Source organism: Heterodontus francisci, chromosome 10 (genome assembly GCF_036365525.1).
Source record: "Heterodontus francisci isolate sHetFra1 chromosome 10, sHetFra1.hap1, whole genome shotgun sequence".
Classification (NCBI taxonomy): domain Eukaryota; kingdom Metazoa; phylum Chordata; class Chondrichthyes; order Heterodontiformes; family Heterodontidae; genus Heterodontus; species Heterodontus francisci.
In genome coordinates this window covers 16,409,542-16,431,750 of record NC_090380.1, presented here as the reverse complement: position 1 = coordinate 16,431,750, position 22,209 = coordinate 16,409,542, and the positions used below count along the sequence as shown (strand labels likewise).

At 44.8% G+C, this 22,209-nt stretch overlaps 1 protein-coding gene across 6 annotated transcripts in view; it reads right to left on the bottom strand.

Annotated features, from left to right (window-relative positions):
* The window catches only part of mcf2la (mcf.2 cell line derived transforming sequence-like a), a 418,987-nt gene that overhangs the window by 190,960 nt on the left and 205,818 nt on the right, over nt 1-22,209 (bottom strand). For all 6 annotated transcript variants that reach the window (XM_068040155.1, XM_068040156.1, XM_068040153.1 and 3 more), the window contains one exon: nt 20,557-20,633. In XM_068040155.1, the coding sequence (XP_067896256.1) occupies nt 20,557-20,633 (77 nt within the window). The remainder of the gene's footprint in view (nt 1-20,556; nt 20,634-22,209) is intronic.

Here is a 22,209-nt window from a genome sequence, read left to right as displayed (position 1 = left end):
CTTTTAAGGTCAAAATCCATCAAATTAGAATATTGTTCATTGACACATGGTCCTCTATCCTCATGTGACCACACAATGGACCAGGATGTGGAATCCATGGCCATCCATTGAAGTCTTGATGGGTATAATGTTGTTATGATGTGTCTACTTCACACTTTCTTTGCTTCAGAAGAACCCATTCAATTCAGAAATGTCTCTTGATGGTTTCAGGATGGGAGCAATTGACACCTCTTAGTCTGGAATATATCCTTTTGTCCTTTCAAGACAGTTTGAATATCCAGGCCAAGTTAGCTGACCTTCGGTGGCCATCTCGCAGCACAGTGACCACTTTTTTTTTTAAAGGAAAAGTCAATCTCAAAGATTCCACATTGAATAAAGTTCATATCTTAAAAGTAGGAATATATGTTTTTACTGGGCATGACAGATGGGTGATGGGGGCTGATTTCCCCAGAGCCATAGGATGTCCAAGGTCCACTCAGCTCAGTAAGCAGATATCAGAGAAATCAGCTTCCTGTAGGACATCTCCTGCACCAGTGGACTTCAAGGAGTGGGTATAGATGTTGCTTTCTGTGATAAGTGGCAGTGACTATGCTTTCTGAAGATCCTCTCCAATGTTGGTTCATGAGGGAGCTTCAAACATGGACCCGATACCCCTTGCCACTGCAGAGTGGCAACGGGTGTCAGGTCCATGTTTGAAGCTCCCTCATGAACCATCATTGGAGGGGATCTTCAGAAAGCATAGTCACTGCCACCCATCACAGAAAGCAACATCTATACCCACTCCTTGAAGTCCACTGGCGCATTGTGCACAGATGTCATCACAGGCCTAATGCTGCCAATTAAATCTTGGAATTCCTGTTAAAGAGCAGTGTTCAGGGTGATCTGCAAGTCAGCTCTTTGGTAGCCGTCATGCTAGATGCTGCTCCTGGTGCCTTCTGCTGCAGAAACCTCCTGGATTATCTCTCTTTAGATTATGAGAAATTTGATACCACTGTTTCTTCCTGTAAGGTGTCGCAGATGGATGTAGTGAACTCCTCCCACTTTTCCAACATTGCGATCATACGTGCGGAAATTGTCTTCATTGCCTGCAGGAGATTGATGCTTCCTAATCATCGGTCTATTGGAGACTGGGTTTTTGTAATCTGGGTTCCTAAGCTCCTTAGCGGAGTGTGGCAATTTCTGCACCCTCCATGGAGGAATGGCACACTCTGTCTCTGTTCTACTCCCAGGTCTTCATGCACACAAGTTCTTCTAAACCCCAATAAATTATAGTCCCAACCTGCTCTATGTTTCCTCTCAAGACAACCCCTTCATTCCAGGAATCAGCCTTGTGAACCTTTTCTGAATTGCTTCCAATGCAAGTATATCCATCCTTGCACAAGGAGACGAAAACTGCACAAAGTACTCTAGGTGCAGTCTCACCAATGCCCTGTACAGTTAGAACATAGAACAGTACAGTACAGGCCCTTTGGCCCACGATGTTGTGCCGAACCTTTAACCTACTCTAGGATCAAACTACCTACATACCCTTCATACTACTATCATCCATGTACCTATCCAAGAGTCGCTTAAATGTCCCTAATGTATCTGCTTCTACTACCACCGTTGGCAGTGCATTCCACGCACCCACCACTCTCTGTGTAAAGAACCTACCTCTGACATCTCCCCGAAACCTTCCTCCAATCACCTTAAAATTATGCCCCCTGGTGATAGCCCTTTCCACCCTGGGAAAAAGTCTCTGGCTATCCACTCTATGCCTCTCATCATCTTGTACCCCTCTATCAAGTCACCTCTCATCCTTCTTCGCTCCAATGAGAAAAGCCCTAGCTCCCTCAACCTTTCTTCATAAGACATGCCCTCCAGTCCAGGCAGCATCCTGGTAAATCTCCTCTGCACTCTCTCTAAAGCTTCCACATCCTTCCTATAATGAGGCGACCAGAACTGAACACAATATTCCAAGTGTGGTCTAACCAGGGCTTTATAGAGCTGCAGCATAACCTCGCGGCTCTTAAACTCAATCCCCCTGTTAATGAAAGCCAACACACCATACGCTTTCTTAACAACCCTATCAACTTGGGTGGCAACTTTGAGCGATCTATGGACATGGACCCCAAGATCCCTCTGTTCCTCCACACTACCTCTGCTGGTTTCTAAAATTTTCCCAATCTTCTGGTCTACCACTAGTCTTTGCAGCATTATACGCCTTTTCTTTCAATTTGATACCATCCTTAACTTCCTTAGTTAGCCACAGATGGTGCATCCTTCTCATAGAATCTTTCTTTCTGCATGGAATAGAACTTTGAGGGCTATGAAATATCTCCTTAAATGTCTGCCACTGCATCTCTACTGTCTTTCCTTTTAACTTATTTTCCCAGTCCACTTTAGTCAACTCTGTCTTCATATCCTTGTAATTGCCTTTATTTACACTAGTTTCAGACACAAAATTCTCACCCTAAAACTGAATGTGAAATTATATCATGATATGATCACTCTTGCCTAGAGGTCCTTTACTTTGAGGTTATTTATTAATCCTGCCTCATTACACTTTACCAGGTCTAAAATAGCTTATTAGTTGGTTCCAGAATGTATTGTTATAAAAAAAACTGTCCCTAATACATTCCACGAACTCATCCTCCAGGCTATCTTTGCCAATTTGATTAGTCCAATCTATAAAATGATTAAAATTGCCCATGATTATTATAGTACCTTTCCTATAAGACCCTTTTATTTCTTGATTTACATTATGTCCTACAGTGTAGCTGTTAGGGGCCTATAAACTACTTCCACCAGTAACTTCTTTCCTTTGCTATTCCTTATCTCCACTCAAACTGATTCTGCATCTTGATCTTCCAAGTCATCATTTTCTCACTACTGTACAGATCTTAGCCTTTATTAACAGAGCTACCCCACTTCCTTTTCCTTTCTTCCTATCTTTCCGAAATTACAAATACCCTTGAATATCAGTTCCTAGCCTTGGTCACCTTGCAACCACATCTCTATAAAGGCCATCATATCATACCCATTTATTTCTATTTGTGCTATCAATTCATCATCTTGTTACGAATGTTGCATGCATTCAGATAAAGAGCCTTTAATTCTGTCTTTTCACCATTTTTCCCTACTCTTACCTTATTTGCTGGTGCACTTTTATGTTTGTATGTTCTTCCCCTTCCTGTCACATTCTGGTTATCATTACCTGTATCACTACCCTGCACTATTGTCTTGTCTTTTCTGATTAACTTTCTAAATTTCCCCTCACCTGAACCCTCCCTCTCCACTATTTATATTAAAGCCCTCTCTACAGCCCTAGTTACACCATTCACCAGGACAATGGTTCCAGCAGGGTTCAGGTGAAGGCCATTCCAACGGTACAGTTCCCTCTTTTCGCAGTACTGGTGCTAGTGCCCCCTTAATCGAAACCCATCTCTCCCACACTAATCTTTCAGCCATGCATTCAACTCTGATCTTATTTACCCTATGCCAATTTGATTGTGGCTGAAGTAGTAACCCAGAGATTATTACTTCTGTGGTTCTGTTTTTTAGTTTAGCCCCGAGCTGCTCATACTTCCTCTTTCTTAGTCCTAACTATGTCATTGAAACCCACATGGACCATGACAACTGGATCCTTCCCTCTCAGTTGAAGTTCCTCTCCAGCCCCAGGGAATGTCTTTAACCCTGGCACTAGGAAAGCAACACAGCCTTTGGGATTCTTGCTCTCAGCTGCAGAGAACAGTATCTACCCCCTCCCTAAATATATTGTCCCCTACCACTACTACATCCTTTTTTTATAAAAGCAAAATACTGCAGATGCTGGAAATCTGAAATAAGAACAAGAAATGCTGGAAATACTCAGCAGATCTGGCAGCATCTGTGCAGAGAGAAGCTGAATTAACATTTCAGGTCAGTGACCCTTCTTACGTCCTGAAGAAGGGTCTCTGACCTGAAACGTTAACTCTGCTTCGCTCTGCACAGATGCTGCCAGACCTGCTGAGTACATCCTTTTTTTTTTTAAAACTTCCCCCACTTGAACGGCCAGGTGCACCACTGTGCTGTGGTTGGTTTGCTCATCCACCCTGCAGTCCCTGCTCTAATCCTCACAAGCTGCAGGAACCTTGAACCTGTTGGACAAGTGCAAGGGCTGAACCTCCTCCAATTCTACAGCAGGTAGGTGATTGGTTGGTGAGTATTAGGTTTCTTAATTTAAAAAAATACTAGGGCAGTGGTTGAAACTATGACCGGGATGCTATGTAGTACTATATTCAATTTATAGCTTAACAAGTTAAATAAATGCATAAGGTTTCAACCGGGCTAAGCATAACTGGAAGGGAATTAGTTTTAAGACTATTACCACAGAGCAGGTCCCGAGGCATTAATTAAAATTTATGTAAGGTAGTAAATAGATTCAAAAAAAGGGATACAGATTTTTTTCTTAGATTGTGGATGGGCAGCTGAGACCTGTCGCTTGCAATTCCAGCGTTATGTGAGAACGTCAGGACACTTCACTTGTCTTGAGGTGGGGGGGGGGGGGTGCGGGGTGGGGGTGGAAACCATGTTTATAGGAAGCGTCTCCAGTTGCTTGAGCTCAACACCAGGATTTCCGAGCTGGGGGCAGCTCGAGTCACTGCGGAGCATCAGGGAGGATGAGAGCTTCCTGTATTATATGTTCTATAAGGTGGTCACCTCACAGGTTGCGAGAGTTCAGGATAGTAGCTAGTAGATGGGTGGCCATCCCATGCAAAGAATAAAAAAGTAACAAATTTGGCATAAAAATGGTGAAGACTGGGCAAGGATAGACAATGTTCAGAAAAGGCAGGGAAGGAACAAAGGGAGGTGGGGTAGCAGTACTGATTAAGGAAAACATTATTGTGTAGGAAAGAGAGGATATCCTACATCCAGAGAGAAGACTCGGAGGATGGAGTTCCGGATCGGTAAGGAAAAAACCTTACCTCGGGGATTCGCGGCCTACATCCAGGGAGAAGACTCGGAGGACGTAGGTTACCTCGGGTGGTAAAAAAACTGAAAAAAAACCTGAAAAAGTGACATCACAGGAAACCCAATTGGCTGGTAGGGAATCTGTACTGAATTTGAAAATAATACATTGATTAAAATCCTAATTAACTAATTAATTAAGTAGAGGAGTAACTAAATCGGAGGGAGGAGATTACTGTATTTCTTTTTTTTTCTTCTTTGGCCTCCTTATCCCGAGAGACAATGGATAAGCGCCTGGAGGTGGTCAGTGGTTTGTGAAGCAGCGCCTGGAGTGGCTATAAAGGCCAATTCTAGAGAGACAGGCTCTTCCACAGGTGCTGCAGAAAAATTTGTTTGTCGGGGCTGTTACACAGTTGGCTCTCCCCTTGCGCCTCTGTCTTTTTTCCTGCCAACTACTAAGTCTCTTCGACTCGCCACACTTTAGCCCCGTCTTTATGGCTGCCCGCCAGCTCTGGCGAACGCTGGCAACTGACTCCCACGACTTGTGAGCAATATCACAGGATTTCATGTCGCGTTTGCAGACGTCTTTAAAGCGGAGACATGGACAGCCGGTAGGTCTGATACCAGTGGCGAGCTCACTGTACAATGTGTCCTTGGGGATCCTGCCATCTTCCATGCGGCTCACGTGGCCAAGCCATCTCAAGCGCCGCTGACTCAGTAGTGTGTATAAGCTGGGGATGTTGGCCGCCTTGAGGATTTCTGTGTTGGAGATACGGTCCTGCCAACATGATGCCAAGTATTCTCCGGAGGCAGCGAAGATGGAATAAATTGAGACGTCGCTCTTGGCTGACATACGTTGTCCAGGCCTCGCTGCCATAGAGCAAGGTACTGAGGACACAGGCTTGATACACTCGGACTTTTGTGTTCCGTGTCAGTGCGCCATTTTCCCACTCTCTCTTGGCCAGTCTGGACATAGCAGTGGAAGCCTTTCCCATGCGCTTGTTGATTTCTGCATCGAGAGACAGGTTACTGGTGATAGTTGAGCCTAGGTAGGTGAACTCTTGAACCACTTCCAGAGCGTGGTCGCCAATATTGATGGATGGAGCATTTCTGACGTCCTGCCCCATGATGTTCGTTTTCTTGAGGCTGATGGTTAGGCCAAATTCATTGCAGGCAGCCGCAAACCTGTCGATGAGACTCTGCAGGTTTTAATATTTATAGTAGAAATCTAGCACTAGGGACCATATAGTTAATTGTAACTTGATTTAGTAAGGATTTGATAAGTATTTATTTTTAATTAATTTATTAATTAGTACTAGAAATGTCAGTTAAAGGGGTGAAGTGCTTCACCTGTGAGATGTGGGAGGTCCGTGACGCTTCCAGCGTTCCGGACGACGACATCTGCAGGAAGTGTACCCAGTTGCAGCTCCTCACAGACCGCATGGATCCGTTGGAGCAGCAACTGGATGCACTTAGGAGCATGCAGGTGGCAGAAAGTGTCATAGACAGGAGTTTTAGAGATGTGGTTACACCCAAGGTGCAGGCAGACAGATGGGTGACTGCTAGAAGGGACAGGCAGTCAGTGCAGGAATCTCCTGTGGCCATCCCCCTCTCTAACAAGTATACCGTTTTGGATACTGTTGGGGGAGGATGGCCTATCAGATGAAAACAACAGAAGCAGCCAGAGCAGTGGCACCACGGCTGGCTCTGTTGTTCAGCAGGGAGGGGCAAAGCGCAGAAGAGCAATAGTTAAAGGGGACTCTATAGTCAGTGGCACAGATAGGCACTTCTGTGGACGTGAGAGACTCCAGGAGAGTATGTTGCCTCCCTGGTGCCAGGGTCAAGGATGTCTCTGAACGGACAGGGGGCATTTTGAAGGGGGAGGGTGAACAGCCAGCGGTTGTGGTACACATTGGTACTAACGACACAGGCAGGAAGAGTGACGAGGTCCTGCAGGGGGAGTTTAGGGAGTTAGGTAGAAAGTTACAGGACAGGATCTCTAGGGTTGTAATCTCGGGATTACTCCCTGTGCCACGTGCCAGTGAGGCTAGAAATAGGAAAATAATGCAGCTAAACACGTGGCTGAACAGCTGGTGTAGGAGGGAGGGTTTCAGATATCTGGATCATTGGGATCTCTTCCGGGACAGGTGGGACCTGTACAAGAAGGACGGGTTGCATCTAAACTGGAGGGGCACAAATATCCTGGCTGCGAGGTTTGCTAGCGTCACTCAGGAGGGTTTAAACTAGTGTGGCGGGGGGGTGGGAACCAGAGCAGTAGGACAGCAGGTGAAATAACTGAGGGGGAACTAGTAAATAAGGCCAGTAAGACTAAGAGGAAGAGCAGGCAGGGAGATGTTGCAGAGCACAGCGGGACTGGTGGTCTGAAGTGCATTTGTTTCAATGCGAGAAGTATAACAGGTAAGGCAGATGAACTTAAGAGCTTGGATTAATACTTGGAACTATGATGTTGTTGCTATTAGAGACTTGGTTGAGGGAAGGACAGGATTGGCAGCTAAATGTTCCGGGATTTAGAAGCTTCAGGCGGGATACAGAGGGATGTAAAAGGGATGGGGGAGTTGCATTACTGGTTAAGGAGAATATCACAGCTGTACTGCGGGAGGACACCTCGGAGAGGTCATGCAGCGAGGTAATATAGGTAGAGCTCAGGAATAGGAAGGGTGCAGTCACGATGGGGGGGTTTACTACAGGCCTCCCAACAGCCAGGTAGAGAGGTAGAGGAGCAAATATGTAGACAGATTTTGGAAAGATTTAGAAGCAACAGGGTTGTAGTGGTGGGTGATTTTAACTTCCCCTATATCACTTAGTGCTAGGGGCTTGGATGGGGCAGAATTTGTAAGGAGCATCCAGGAGGGCTTCTTGAAACAATATGTAGATAGTCCAACTAGGGAAGGGGCCGTACTGGACCTGGTATTGGGTAATGAGCCCGGCCAGGTGGTTGAAGTCTCAGTAGGGGAGCATTTCGGGAACAGTGACCACAATTCCGTAAGTTTTAAGGTACTAGTGGATAAGGATAAGAGTAGTCCTCGAGTGAACATGCTAAATTGGGGGAAGACTAATTATAACAATATTAGGCAGGAACTGTACTCCAGGGAGAATGTTGTCACACCGTCCTCAATGCAGCCCAGCCTCTGCCAGTCATGGATGAGCTGGACGTACAGCCAACAAAATCGGAACTCAGTAATGCCATTGATTCTCTAACCAACGGAAAAGCCCCTGGGAAGGACGGCATTATGCCTGAAATAATTAAGAGTGCTAAGCCTGCTATACTCTCAGCACTCTACGAACTGCTTTACCTGTGCTGAGGTAAGGGAGCAGTACCACAGGACATGCGCGATGCCAATATCATCACCCTCTATAAAAACAAAAGGTGACCGCGGTGACTGCAACAACTAGCGTGGAATCTCCCTGCTCAGCATAGTAGGGAAAGTCTTCGCTCGAGTCGCTTTAAATAGGCTCCAGAAGCTGGCCAAGCATGTCTACCCTGAGGCACAATATGGCTTTCGAGCAGAGAGATCGACTATTGACATGCTGTTCTCCCTTCGTCACCTACAGGAGAAATGCCGCGAACAACAGATGCCCCTCTACGTTGCTTTCATTGATCTCACCAAAGCCTTTGACCTCGTCAGCAGACGTGGTCTCTTCAGACTACTAGAAAAGATCGGATGTCCACCAAAGCTACTAAATATCATCACCTCATTCTATGACAATATGAAAGGCACAATTCAGCATAGCGGTGCCTCATCAGACCCCTTTCCTATCCTGAGTGGCGTGAAACAGGGCTGTGTTCTCGCACCTACACTGTTTGGGATTTTCTTCTCCCTGCTGCTCTCACATGCGTTCAAGTCTTCAGAAGAAGGAATTTTCCTCCACACAAGATCAGGTGGCAGGTTGTTCAACCTTGCGCGTCTAAGAGTGAAGACCAAAGTACGGAAAGTCCTCATCAGGGAACTTCTCTTTGCTGACGATGCTGCATTAACATCTCACACTGAAGAGTGTCAGCAGAATCTCATCGACAGGTTTGCAGCTGCCTGCAACGAATTTGGCCGAACCATCAGCCTCAAGAAAACGACCATCATGGGTCAGGACGTCAGAAATGCTCCATCCATCAATATCGGCGACCACGCTCTGGAAGTGGTTCAAGAGTTCACCTACCTAGGCTCAACTATCACCAGTAACCTGTCTCTCGATGCAGAAATCAACAAGCGCATGGGAAAGGCTTCCATTGCTATGTCCAGACTGGCCAAGAGAGTGTGGGAAAATGGCGCACTGACACGGAACACAAAAGTCCGAGTGTATCAAGCCTGTGTCCTCAGTACCTTGCTCTACGGCAGCGAGGCCTGGACATTGTATGTCAGCTAAGTACGACGTCTTAATTCATTCCATCTTCGCTGCCTCTGGAGATTCCTTGGCATCAGGTGACAGGACCGTATCTCCAACACAGAAATCCTCAAGGCGGCCAACATCCCCAGCTTATACACACTACTGAGTCAGCGGCGCTTGAGATGGCTTGGCCATGTGAGCCGCATGGAAGATGGCAGGATCCCCAAGGACACATTGTACAGCGGGCTCGCCACTGGTATCAGACCCACCAGCCGTCCATGTCTCCGCTTTAAAGACATCTGCAAACAGGACATGAAGTCCTGTGACATTGATCACAAGTCGTGGGAGTCAGTTGCCAGCGATCGCTAGAGCTGCCATAAAGGCGGGGCTAAAGTGTGGCGAGTCGAAGAGACTTAGCAGTTGGCAGGAAAAAAGACAGAAGCGCAAGGGGAGAGCCAACTGCGAAACAGCCCTGACAACCAATTTTATCTGCAGCACCTGTGGAAGAGTCTGTCACTCTAGTATTGGCCTTTATAACCACTCCAGGCGCTGCTCCACAAACCACTGACCACCTCCAGGCGCTTACCCATTGTCTCCCGAGACAAGGAGGCCAAAGAGGAGGCAGGAACTGAAGAATTTAGATTGGGGGCGGCGGTTTGAGGGTAAATCAACATCTGACATGTGGGAGTCTTTCAAACGTCAGTTGATTAGAATCCAGGACCGGCATGTTCCTGTGAGGAAGAAGGATAAGTTTCAGGAACCTTGGATAACGAGGGATATTGTGAGCCTAGTCAAAAAGAAAAAGGAATCATTCGTAAGGGCTCGAAGGCTAGGAACAGACGAAGCCCTTGAGGAATATAAAGAAAGTAGGAAGGAACTTAAGCAAGGAGTCAGGAGGACTAAAAGGGGTCATGAAAAGTCATTGGCAAACAGGATTAAGGAGAATCCCATGGCTTTTTATACGTATATAAACAGCAAGAGGGTAGCCAGGGAAATGGTTGGCCCACTCAAGGACAGAGGAGGGAATCTATGCGGGGAGCCAGAGGAAATGGGCGAGGTACTAAATGAGTACTTTGCATCAGTATTCACCAAAGAGAAGGACTTGGTGGATGATGAGTCTAGGGAAGGGAGTGTAGATAGTCTGGGTCATGTTGTTATCAAAAAGGAGGTGGTGTTGGGTGTCTTGCAAAGCATTAAGGTAGATAAGTCCCCAGGGCCTGATGGGATCTACCCTAGAATACTGAGGGAGGCAAGGGAGGAAATTGCTGGGGCCTTGATAGAAATCTTTGTATCCTCATTGGCTACAGGTGAGGTCCCAGAGCACTGGAGAATAGCCAATGTTGTTCCTTTGTTAAAGAAGGGTAGCAGGGATAATCCAGGAAATTATAGGCCGGTGAGCCTTACGTCAGTGGTAGGGAAATTATTAGAGAGGATTCTTCGGGACAGGATTTACTCCCACCTGGAAACAAATCAACTTATTAGCGAGAGGCAGAGTGGTTTTGTGAAGGTGAGGTCGTGTCTCACTAACTTGATTGAGTTTTTTGAGGAAGTGACGAAGATGATTGATGAAGGAAGGGTAGCAGATGTTGTCTATATGGACTTCAGTAAAGCCTTTGACAAGGTCCCTCATGGCAGACTGGTACAAAAGGTGAAGTCACATGGGATCAGAGGTGAGCTGGCAAGATGGATACAGAACTTGCTGGGTCATAGAAGACAGAGGGTAGCAGTGGAAGGGTGCTTTTCTGAATGGAGGGCTGTGACTAGTGGTGTTCCGCAGGGATCAGTGCTGGGACCGTTGCTCTTTGTAGTATATATAAATGATTTGGAGGAAAATGTAGCTGGTCTGATTAGTAAGTTTGCGGACGACACAAAGGTTAGTGGAGTTGCGGATAGTGATGAGGATTGTCAGAGGATACAGCAAGATTTAGATCGGTTGGAGACTTGGGCGGAGAAATGGCAGATGGAGTTTAATCTGGACAAATGTGAGGTAATGCATTTTGGAAGATCTAATACAGGTGGGAAGTATACAGTAAATGGCAGAACCCTTAGGAGTATTGACAGGCAGAGAGATCTGGGCATACAGGTCCACAGGTCACTGAAAGTGGCAATGCATGTGGATAAGGTAGTCAAGAAGGCATACAGCATGCTTGCCTTCATCGATCGGGGCACAGAGTATAAAAACTGGCAGGTCATGTTGCAGTTGCACAGAACTTTAGTTAGGCCACACTTAGAATATTGAATGCAATTCTGGTCGCCACACTACCAGAAGGACGTGGAGGCTTTGGAGAGGGTACAGAGGAGGTTTACCAGGATGTTGCCTGGTCTGGAGGGTATTAGCTATGAGGAGAGGTTGGATAAATCCGGATTGTTTTCACTGGAACGACAGAGGTGGAGGGGCGACCTGATAGAGGTTTACAAAGTTATGGCATGGACAGAGTGGATAGTCAGAAGCATTTTCCCAGGGTGGAAGAGTCAGTTACTAAGGGACATACTTTTAAGGTGCGAGGGGCAAAGTTTAGAGGGGATGTGCGAGGCAAGTTCTTTACACAGAGGGTGGTGAGTGCCTGGAACTTGCTGCCAGGGGCGGTGGTGGAAGCAGGTAAGATAGCGACGTTTAAGAGGCATCTTGACAAATACATGAATAGGATGGGAATAAAGGGATACGGTCCCCGGAAGCACAGAAGGTTTTAGGTTAGACAGGCATCAAGATCGGCGCAGGCCTGGAGGGCCGAATGGCCTGTTCCTGTGCTGTACTGTTCTTTGTACTTGAGGGAGCAAAGACAGAATCCATTCAGTTAGAGTTGAGAAGCAAAAACTATAGGATCACAGTACTGGGGGTATTCCATAGGCTTCCAAATAGCGAGATATATATATATATATATATATATATATATGCACACAGAGAACAAATCTGCAGGTAAATCAAAGATGTGCAAGAACTATAGATTGGTGATACTGAGGGATTTTAATTACCCAAATATCAATGTTAGAGGGGGAAAAATTTCTGAAATGTGTTTTGGAGTACTTCCTTCACCAGTATGCTCTCAGTCCAATCAGGAAAGAGACATTGCTGGATCTGGTGCTGGGGAATGAGGTGAGGCAAGTGGACCAAGTGTCCTTGGGAGAACACTTGGGTAAAAATGATCATCGTTAGTTTTCGATTAGTAATGGAGAACAGCAAGGAACAACTAAAGTAGAATTTCTAAACTGGAAGAGAATTACTTCAATGGAATGAGAGGGGATCTGGCCAGGGCAAAATGGAACCAAAGATTAACAGGAAAAACTTCTAACAGAACAATGGATGATCTTTAATGAGATGCTGTTTCACGTGCAGGCTAGGTACATTCCAACAAGGACGAAAGGTAAAGGAACCAAAGCGAGGGCTCCTTGGATGATAAGGGAGATAGAGAATATGATGAAACAAAAGCAAAAGGGTGTCAGGTGAATTCTTCAAGCGAGAACCAGGCCAAATATAATAAGTTGAGAGGGGAAGTGCAGAAGAAAATATTTCTGGCAAAGAGAGAATATGAAAATAGAATGGCAGTTAACAAAGTGGAACCCCAAAATCTTCTACCGGCATGTAAATAGTAAGCAGGTAGCGTGAAGTAGGGTGGGTCCTATTAGGGACAAAGAAGGTGATATATGGTCAGAGGCACGGGGCAGGGCTACAATACTTATGAGTACCGTCTATCGGTGTTTACGAAGAAGATGCTAACAAAATATCAGTAGAACAGAGATAGTCACGGTAATGGACAGGATATAAATTGATAGGAAGGATATATTGGAAAGGCTGGCTATGCTTAGAGTGGATAAGTCGCCTGGTCTGGATGGCTTGCATCCCAGATTGCTAAAGGAAGTGCGAGTGGCGATCGCGGAAGGGCTTGCCATAATCTTCCAATCTTCCCTAGATATGGGGGAGGTGCCAGAGTACTGGAGAATGGCAAATGTGACACCCTTATTCAAGAAAGGGTATAAGGACATTCCTAGTAACTACAGGCAGGCCATTTTAATATCTGTGGTGGGTAAGGTTTTAGAAAGAATAATCAGGGAAAAATCAACAGATATTTGGAGAGGTTTGAGTTAATTAAGGATAGCCAGCATAGATTTGTGAAAGGCAAGTCATGCTTCACTAATCTAATTGAATTTTTTGATGAAGTAACAAAGAAGGTTAATACACGATTAATGGGAAAATACTGAGAAGTGTAGAGGAAGTGAGGAACCTTGGAGTGGACGTCCACAGATCCCTGAAGGTAGCAGGACAGGTCGATAAGGTGGTTTAGAAGGCATATGGAATCCTTTCTTTTATTAGCCGAGGTGTAGAATATAAGAGCAGGGAGGTTATGCTGGAACTGTATAACTCATTGGTTAGGCCACAACTTGAGTACTGTGTGCAGTTCTGGTCACCTCATTACAGAAAGGATGTCATTGCACTAGAAAGGGTACAGAGGAGATTTACGAGGATGTTGCCAGGACTGGAAAAATGCAACTATGAGGAAAGATTGGATAGGCTGGGGTTGTTCGCCTTGGAACAGAGAAGGCTGAGGGGAGATCTGATTGAAATGTACAACATTTTGAGGGGCCTGGATAGAGTGGAGGTGAAAGGTCTATTTACCTTAGCAGAGGGGTCAGTGACGAAGGGACATAGATTTAAAGTGATTGGTAGAAAAATTAGAGGGGAGATGAGGAAAAACCTATAACCCAGAGGGTGGTGGGGTTCTGAAACTCACTGCCTGTAAGGGTAGTTCAGGCAGAAACCCACAACTCATACAAAAGGAGTCGGAATACGCACCTTAAGTGCCGTAATCTGCAGGGCTACAGACCAAATGCTGGAAAGTGGGATTAGAATGGGTGGATCGTCTTTTGGCTGGCACAGATACGATGAGCCAAGTGACCTCTTTCTGTGCCATAAACTTGCTATGATTCTAAGGTTGGTGTAAGGAAAACAGTGGATGTTGTTTACATGGATTTTAACAAAGTGTTTGACAAAGTACCACATAAAAGGCTGGTTAACAAAACTGAGATTCATAGAATAGGAAGGTGAGTGTCAGCTTGGATAAAAAATTGGCTCAAGGATAGAAAACAGCAAGTTGTCATAAATGGTTGTTTTTCAGACTGGAGGATGGTAGACAGTGATGTTCCCCAAGGGTCAGTGCTGGGACCACTGCTTTAACTCTTTGAATACAGAATTAAATTACAAAATTTGCCGATGATACCAAATGTGGAGGTGCAGCAGACAGTGAGGATGATACCAATCGACTGCAATAGGACATTGATAGGCTAGCAGAATGGGCAGACAAGTGGCAGATGGAATTTAATACAGGGATAGGGAAAGGCAATAAAGACGAAATGGCACAGTTCTGAAGAATGTGCAGGAAATCAGAGGGACCTGGGGATTCGTGTGCATGGATCTTTGAAGGCGGCAGGACATATTGAGAGAGTGGTTAGCAAATCATCTGGGATCGTGGGCTTCATAAATAGAGGCATTGAGTACAAAAGCAGGGAAATTATGCTGAACCTATATAAAGCTCTATTTATGCCCCAGAGTATTGGTCACCACACTTTCGGAAGGATGTGAGGGTCCTTGAAAGAATGCAGAGGAGTTTTACCAGAATGGTTCCAGGGATGAGGGATTTTTGCTATGAGGTTAGGTTGGAGAAGCTGGGGTTGTTTGCCTTGGAGAAAAGGAGATTGAGGGGAGATTTGGTAGAGGCATACAAGATTATGACAGGTTTAGATAAGGTAGACAAAGAAAAGCTGTTCTCATTAACTGATGGTACAAGGACTAGGGGACACAGGTTTAAAGTTTTGAGCAAAAGATGCAAGGGGAATGTGAGGAAGAATTTTTTTAATGCTGTGGGTAATGACCTGGAACTTGCTGCCTATGAAGGTGGTGGAAGCAGAGACGATCAAATGATTTCAATAGGAAATTGCATGGACACTTGAAGGAAATAAACTTGCAGGGCTATGGGGTTAGAGCAGGAGAATGGGGCTGATTGGCCGCTTTCTGTGCTGAATGACTATGACTTCACGGAAATCAATGGTGCCACCAGTATTTCAAAGGCCAGAACAGCTGGACGAATACCCTGAATAGCCAAGGGTATCCACTGGTACTGTGTCTGCTCACCCATTGAGACATAGACCCAAGGACAAGGCCTGAAGAAAGGTGTAATGAAGCACACACTGTTGCCAGGGTCTTGATGGAATAGACCAATGAGACCAGTCAGGGGAAGCACTGCAATCCAGCTTGACCAGGGTATCCAAATTATTGTTGTCTGGTGCCCAAAGGGCCTTGCCACGGAGCAGGCGGAAGAGAATAAATTACAGGAACCATGAAGATTTGCAGCAGCCGGGAAGACCGAGTCCTTCAAATCTGTACATAGAAACATAGAAAATAGGAGTAGGCCATTCGGCCCTTCTAGTCTGCTCCGCCATTCATTATGATCATGGCTGATCATCCAATTCAGTAACTTGTTCCCGCTTTCTCCCCATACCCTTTGATCCCTTTAGACCCAAGAGCTATATCTAACTCCTTCTTGAAAACATACAACGGTTTGGCCTCAACTTCTTTCTGTGGTAGCGAATTCCACAGGCTCATCACTCTCTGGGTGAAGAAATTTCTCCTCATCTCAGTCCTCAAAGGTTTACCCCACAACCTTAGACTATGACCCCTGGTTCTGGACTCCCCCATCATCAGGAACATCCTTCCTGTATCTACCCTGTCAAGTCCTGTTAGAATGTTATAGGTTTCTATGAGATCCCCCCTCACTCTTTTGAACTCCAGCAAATATAATTGTAACCGACTCAATCTCTCCTCATACGTCAGTCCCACCATCCCAGGAATCAGTCTGGTAAACCTTCGCTGCACTCCCTCTCTAGCAAGAACATCCTTCCTCAGATAAGGAGACCAAAACTGCACACAATATTCCAGGTGTGGCCTCACAAAGGCCCTGTATAATTGCAGCAAGACATCCCTGCTCCTGTACTCGAATCCTCTTGCTATGAAGGCCAACATACCATTTGCCTTTTTTACCGCCTGTTGCACCTGCATGCTTACCTTCAGCAACAGGTGGACGAGAACACCCAGGTCTCATTGCATATTCCCCTCTTCAGTTTAGTCGTTCAGATAATAATCTGCCTTCCTGTTTTTGCTACCAAAGTGGATAACTTCACATTTCTCCACATTATACTGCATCTGCTATGCATTTGCCCACTCACTCAACTTGTCCAAATCACCCTGAAGCCTCTCTGCATCCTCCTCACAACTCAGCCTCCCACCCAGTTTTGTGTCATCTGCAAATTTGGAAATATTACATTTAGTTCTCTCATCTAAATCATTAATATATATTTGTGAATAGCTGGGTTCCTAGCACCGAACCCTGCGGTACTCCACTAGTCACTGCCTGCCATTCGGAAAAAGACCCATTTATCCCTACTCTTTGTTGCCTGTCTGCCTACCAATTTTCTATCCATCGCAATACATTACCCCCAATCCGCTTTAATTTTACACGCGAATCTCTTATGTGGGACTTTGTCGAAAGCCTTCGGAAAGTCCAAATAAACCACATCCACTAGCTCCCCATCAACTCTGCTAGTAACATCCTCGAAGAATTCTAGTAGATTTGTCAAGCATGATTTACCTTTCGTAAATCCATGCTGACTCTGCCTGATTCTACCACTGTTCTCCAAGTGCTCTGCTATAAAATTTTTGATAACGGACTCTAGAATTTTCCCCACTACCGACGTCAGGCTGACTGGTCTATAATTCCCTGCTTTCTCTCTACCTCCCTTGTTAAATAGTGGGGTTACATTAGCTACCCTCCAATCTGTAGGAACTGTTCCAGAGTCTATACAATCTTGGAAGATGACCACCAATGCATCCACTATTTCTAGGGCCACTCCTTAAGTACTCTGGGATGCATATCATCAGGCCCTGAGGATTTATCACCTTCAATCCCATGAATTTCCCCAACACCATTTCTCTACTAATACTGATTTCCTTCAGTTCCTCTCTCTCACCAAGTCCTTTGCTTTGCTAGAGCAATCCAAAATTATTCCTATTGCATTACTTTCTCCCTATAGGCCGGTACCTTCCTCTGCCTCAAATATTTATTCCAGTTTTCCTTAAAAGATGCAATGGTCTCTGCCTCATCCACTCCTATGGTAAAGAATTTTCTACTAACCTCTCTCTCCACTCTTTCAATGACAATTTTGAATTTATGACTCAATATTACAAACTCCCCAATAGACGAATTAATTAGCCTTTCTCTATTTACTACATCAAAACTTAATTGAACAAAATCTCTGTTACTTATCCTCTTAACATTCTCTGCTCAGTGGAAATATTTCCCCCTATTTTAAGTTTCTCCTCATAAGTATAGTTTCCCATAGTAGATGATCATCCTGGTGAATCTAATGCAGTCCTTCAAATAATGGGCCTCTCAAAACTGCACACAATATTAAATGTGGCCTACTCAATGTTTTATACAAGTTCATTATTTCTTCACTCTTGTATTCTATGCATCTATTGATAAAACTCAAAATCTTGTTAAGCCTTTTTATAGCTGGATCTATCCGTACTCACTCGCAGGAAATTATGTATTTGAACTCCTAGGTCTCTCTCTTTACCCATATCCTTTATCCTGTTTGTCCTTTCTATTGAAGGTACCTTTCCATTCCCTTTTCCTCCCAAAATAAATTACCCCACACTTTTCCACATTAATTTGCATTTGCAAATTCCATTAGCCTGCCTGTGTCTTTCTGAAATCTTATATGCTCCTAAATACATTTGTCAGCAAGTTTCAAAATTGTGCTACTTTAACCCAAGTTTAAACCATCTTTACATACCCAGAACAAAAGTGGAGCCAGCACTGCTCCCTGGGGTACACACTTACAATCCTTCTCCAACCTAATACCTATTTACCCTAAAATAAAAGCAAAATACTGCAGATGCTGGAAATCTGAAATAAAAACAAGAAATGCTGGAAATATTCAGCAGGTCTGGCAGCATCTATGGAGAGAAAAGCAGAGTTAATATTTCAGGTCAGTGACCCTTCATCTGCTCAGTATTTCCAGCATTTCTTGTTTTTATTTCAGATTTACCCTATTTGTTTGATAGCAACCAACTTGCTTTCCACACTTCTATATTCCCTCAACTATATGCCTGAATTTTTGTGAGAAACCTTCTTGAATGTCTTCTCAAAAATGGTTGTGGATGTTGGAAATCAATCATGAAAGCCCTGGGACACTGCTGCAGGAGTCTTTGGGGAAGCATCATTTGCTAAACCATTTTCAGCGGCTTCACTAGACACCTTCTCTTCATCATAAGGTCAGGAGTGGGGCTGTTCATTGATCGTGCCATAGATTTCAGCTCTCTTCGCAATGCCTTTGCTAATAAAGCAGCCCATGCCAGCTTACAGAAAGACCTGGACAGCATTCAAGCTTGGGTTGACAAATGGCAGGTAATGGTCATGCCACACAAGTGCCACATAATAACAAGAGAAAGCTCAATCATCATCTACTCCCTCACCATCACTGACCAGAAGCTCAATTTGATTAGCCATATCAATGTGGCTACAAGAGCAAGACAGAGGCTGGGCACTCTGCAATAAATGGTTCATTTTTGGTCTCTCAAAACCTGTCTGCTATCTATAAGGCTTAAATCAGCAGTGTGATGGAATTCTCACTATTCACCTGGATGGATGGAACAGCAAAACTCAAGAAGCTTGGCATCACCTAGGACAGAGCTTGATCAGTGCCCTCTGCTACTGAACTCAATTTTCAACCTCTCCACCCCTAATGCACTGTAGCTGCAGCATGCAGGATCCACAGGATGCACCGTGACAATTCACCAAAGTCACCTCAACGAAATCTCTAATTTCTGTGACCTCTACCACCGAGAAAGATAACAATAATGTCATGGGAATATATCAACTCCAAGTCTCTCTCCATCCTGATGTGGACGTATCTTGCCACTCCATCATCATTGGTTCAATATTCTAGAATTCCCTACCCAACACCATCATGGGAGCACCATCACCACTAGGACTACAGGTTCAAGGACAGGACCCACAACCATCGTTTCAAGGCAACTATGGATGGAATATAAAGGTGGTCTTGCCAATGATGCCCACATTCCAAGAACTAACCAACTAACTGGACCCTCTTCAAAAAAAAATTGCCTAATTTCCCTTTAACAAACCATGTTGGTTTTCCTTAATTAAACCTTGCATTTCTAAATGCTCACTAATTTTATCTCTAATTATGGATTCTAAAGAATTTGACAGAAAATTAACTGGCTTATAGTTGCTGTGTTTATTCTTCACTCCCTTCTTGAATAAAGGTTTTACACTGGCTGCTCTCCAGTCCAATGCTGTCGTATGTCTAAAGTAGCTTCTTTCAACAACTGAGGATACAGCCAAAAGGACTTGGTGACAAATCCACCTTTGAGTTCTTCTTAAATCTTTACTTTCCGGCTCTGTGATGTAATCATTTGTGAATGCTGCCATCACATCCCTTTTTCTCCCTCCTGGATATGTTGTAACAAGGAATATTCAGCTCGTAGTTCTGCATTATCATAGGAATATAGGAATCTGGCGCAGGAGCAGGCCATCGACCCCTCGAGCCTGCTCCGTCATTCAACTAGATCATGGCTGATCTACCGCAATGCCATTTTCCCGCACTATCCCCATATCCTTTGATATCTTTCATATCCAGAAATCTATCGAGCTCTATCTTGAACATACTCAATGACTGAGCCTCCACAGCCCTCTGGGATAGAGAATTCCAAAGATTCACCACCCTCAGTGAAGAAATTCCTCAACATCTTAGTCTTAAATGGCCTACCTCTTATTCTGAGGCTGTGTCCTCTGGTTCTGGAGAACCCAGCCAGGGGAAACATCCTTCCTGTATCAACCCTGTAAGAATTTTATATGTTTCAATGAGATCGCCTCTCATTCTTCCAAACTCTAGAGCATATAAGCCCAGTCTCCTCAATCTCTCCTCATATGACAATGCTGTCAAAGCCAAGTCTCTGCTAATCCTATTATATTTTACCTTTCCATAGGAACTTGTATCTCTATCTTACAATATACTTTGTGCTTTTGTATACAAGTGATGGACAATATGTCAATGCTGGCTATAGGCCAAAGATAGACAGAGTTTAGGGGCAGGTTATAGGCCAGGGAGCGACAGAGTTTAGGGGCAGGTTATAGACCAGAGAGGGAGAGTGTTTTCTTTCATTTTTTACATCATTACACTATGTCTTTTAATAGTAGTTGCTGCTCTCACCTCCGTAACACTGCAAGGTTCTCCTCATCATCAGAAGAGGAACATTTCCTTCCCTCACCAAGCTCATTAATCTCAATCTGCAGAGAGAAGGAAAATCTTAAAATACCATCAGAATTCAGCATAGCTACTGCAACATCAGTAAATATAGGAGACGTGGGCAATAGTATCACATTAAAATCACCCAATGCCTCAAAGAGCACTGTCTAATGAAGTCTTCAGGCAGATACCAATCAGGACCTACAAATATTTCAAGATTGCGTTCAGTAAGATTAATGTGGTGCCAACTGATCAGTCTGTCAGCAGGTAGTGTATGAAGGGAAAATTGCTTTCTCTTAGTTAAGTGGTTATACTTTCTTCCCCCCCCCCCCCCCCCACCCCACCGTAAGCACTAATCTGCCATTTGTGGTACCCAGCATATTTAATAGTAGATATGGTTTTATTTTCACACACTGAATTTCTATCAATCATTTTCACCAACCATTGCATTATGCCCATAAATTTCAGGCTTGTTAAATAAACTTAATATGAAACTTACTCAGCAAACCTCAGTATATATTACTCTAAGCAGTCATATTCAAAGTAGCATACAGAATTCCACAAGCTTTCACAAGTTAACATATGGGTTAATTTTCGTGCAGAATGTATATCCGGCGACAGGAAAAGGGTTGGGGGGGAGGGGGGGAAAACGTACTGTGCACCTGCCAGAAGAAGTTGACATGGCATCTGTGTTATATTCATGGTTCAGCCTCATTTAAATTAATTTGGCGAACTGTCAAGTGCAAAATGCGATCCACTTGGGCACCTCAGCGATTAAGAGTGTGGAAAATCTGGCAGGGCAGCCACTGCTCTAGAGTAGTCCAATAAAGGGAAGGTGCTTTGTATGATGAGGGACAACAGCCATCAGGATTGGGTTGCAGCTGCAAAATGATCCTAAACAGTAGCCAGCGGAGGAGGCAGCGGAGGAGGTGCTGATTGATAGGTGACCAACAGGAAGGAGACAAAAAGAGAGAGGTAGTAGAAAATACCAATGGCATCAACATTTCCCCCCAGCAAGCTGATGTGACCAAGGTAAGACTCACTATCACATCTCATTCACTTCACAGCCCTGCAGGATCCAACTTTACCAGCAGATGCAGTCCTCTTCCTCACTCCCCATGGTCTCCTGCAGTCAGTAGGGAACACCACTGCCCCTCCTTTATGCATGCATTCACACCCTCAATGTCTGCCACTGAGCTCACAATCCTCTCCTTCACAGCCACTGGGTTTGATTTTGTAGGTGGGAAATGGGAGCTGAACCTGCCCCAGGGGGAAACAGTCACTCATTGGAATTTTGACAGGGTTGCCTCTTAATTGGCATGGAAGCTCCCTGTCCAATTAAGGGTGGCACGTGGTCTATCAAAGCTGGAGGGCCACAGACCCTCCAACTTTACAGGAGCAGCCAGCTGCAGTTAAAAGTAACACCTGAGAAGGCAATTCAACATGAAGATGCCTTCTCAGCAACCTTTTTAAAATTTAAACAAACAATAGAGAAAGAAGCCAGGCCACCACAGTTGGGGGGAACCCCACTACAAGGTGGCCTTCGGCTGCACACCCACCCAGGCAGGCAAGCAGGGCCTGTGGGCCTGCCTGGACTGCTGGTACCCTGGTCTGCAT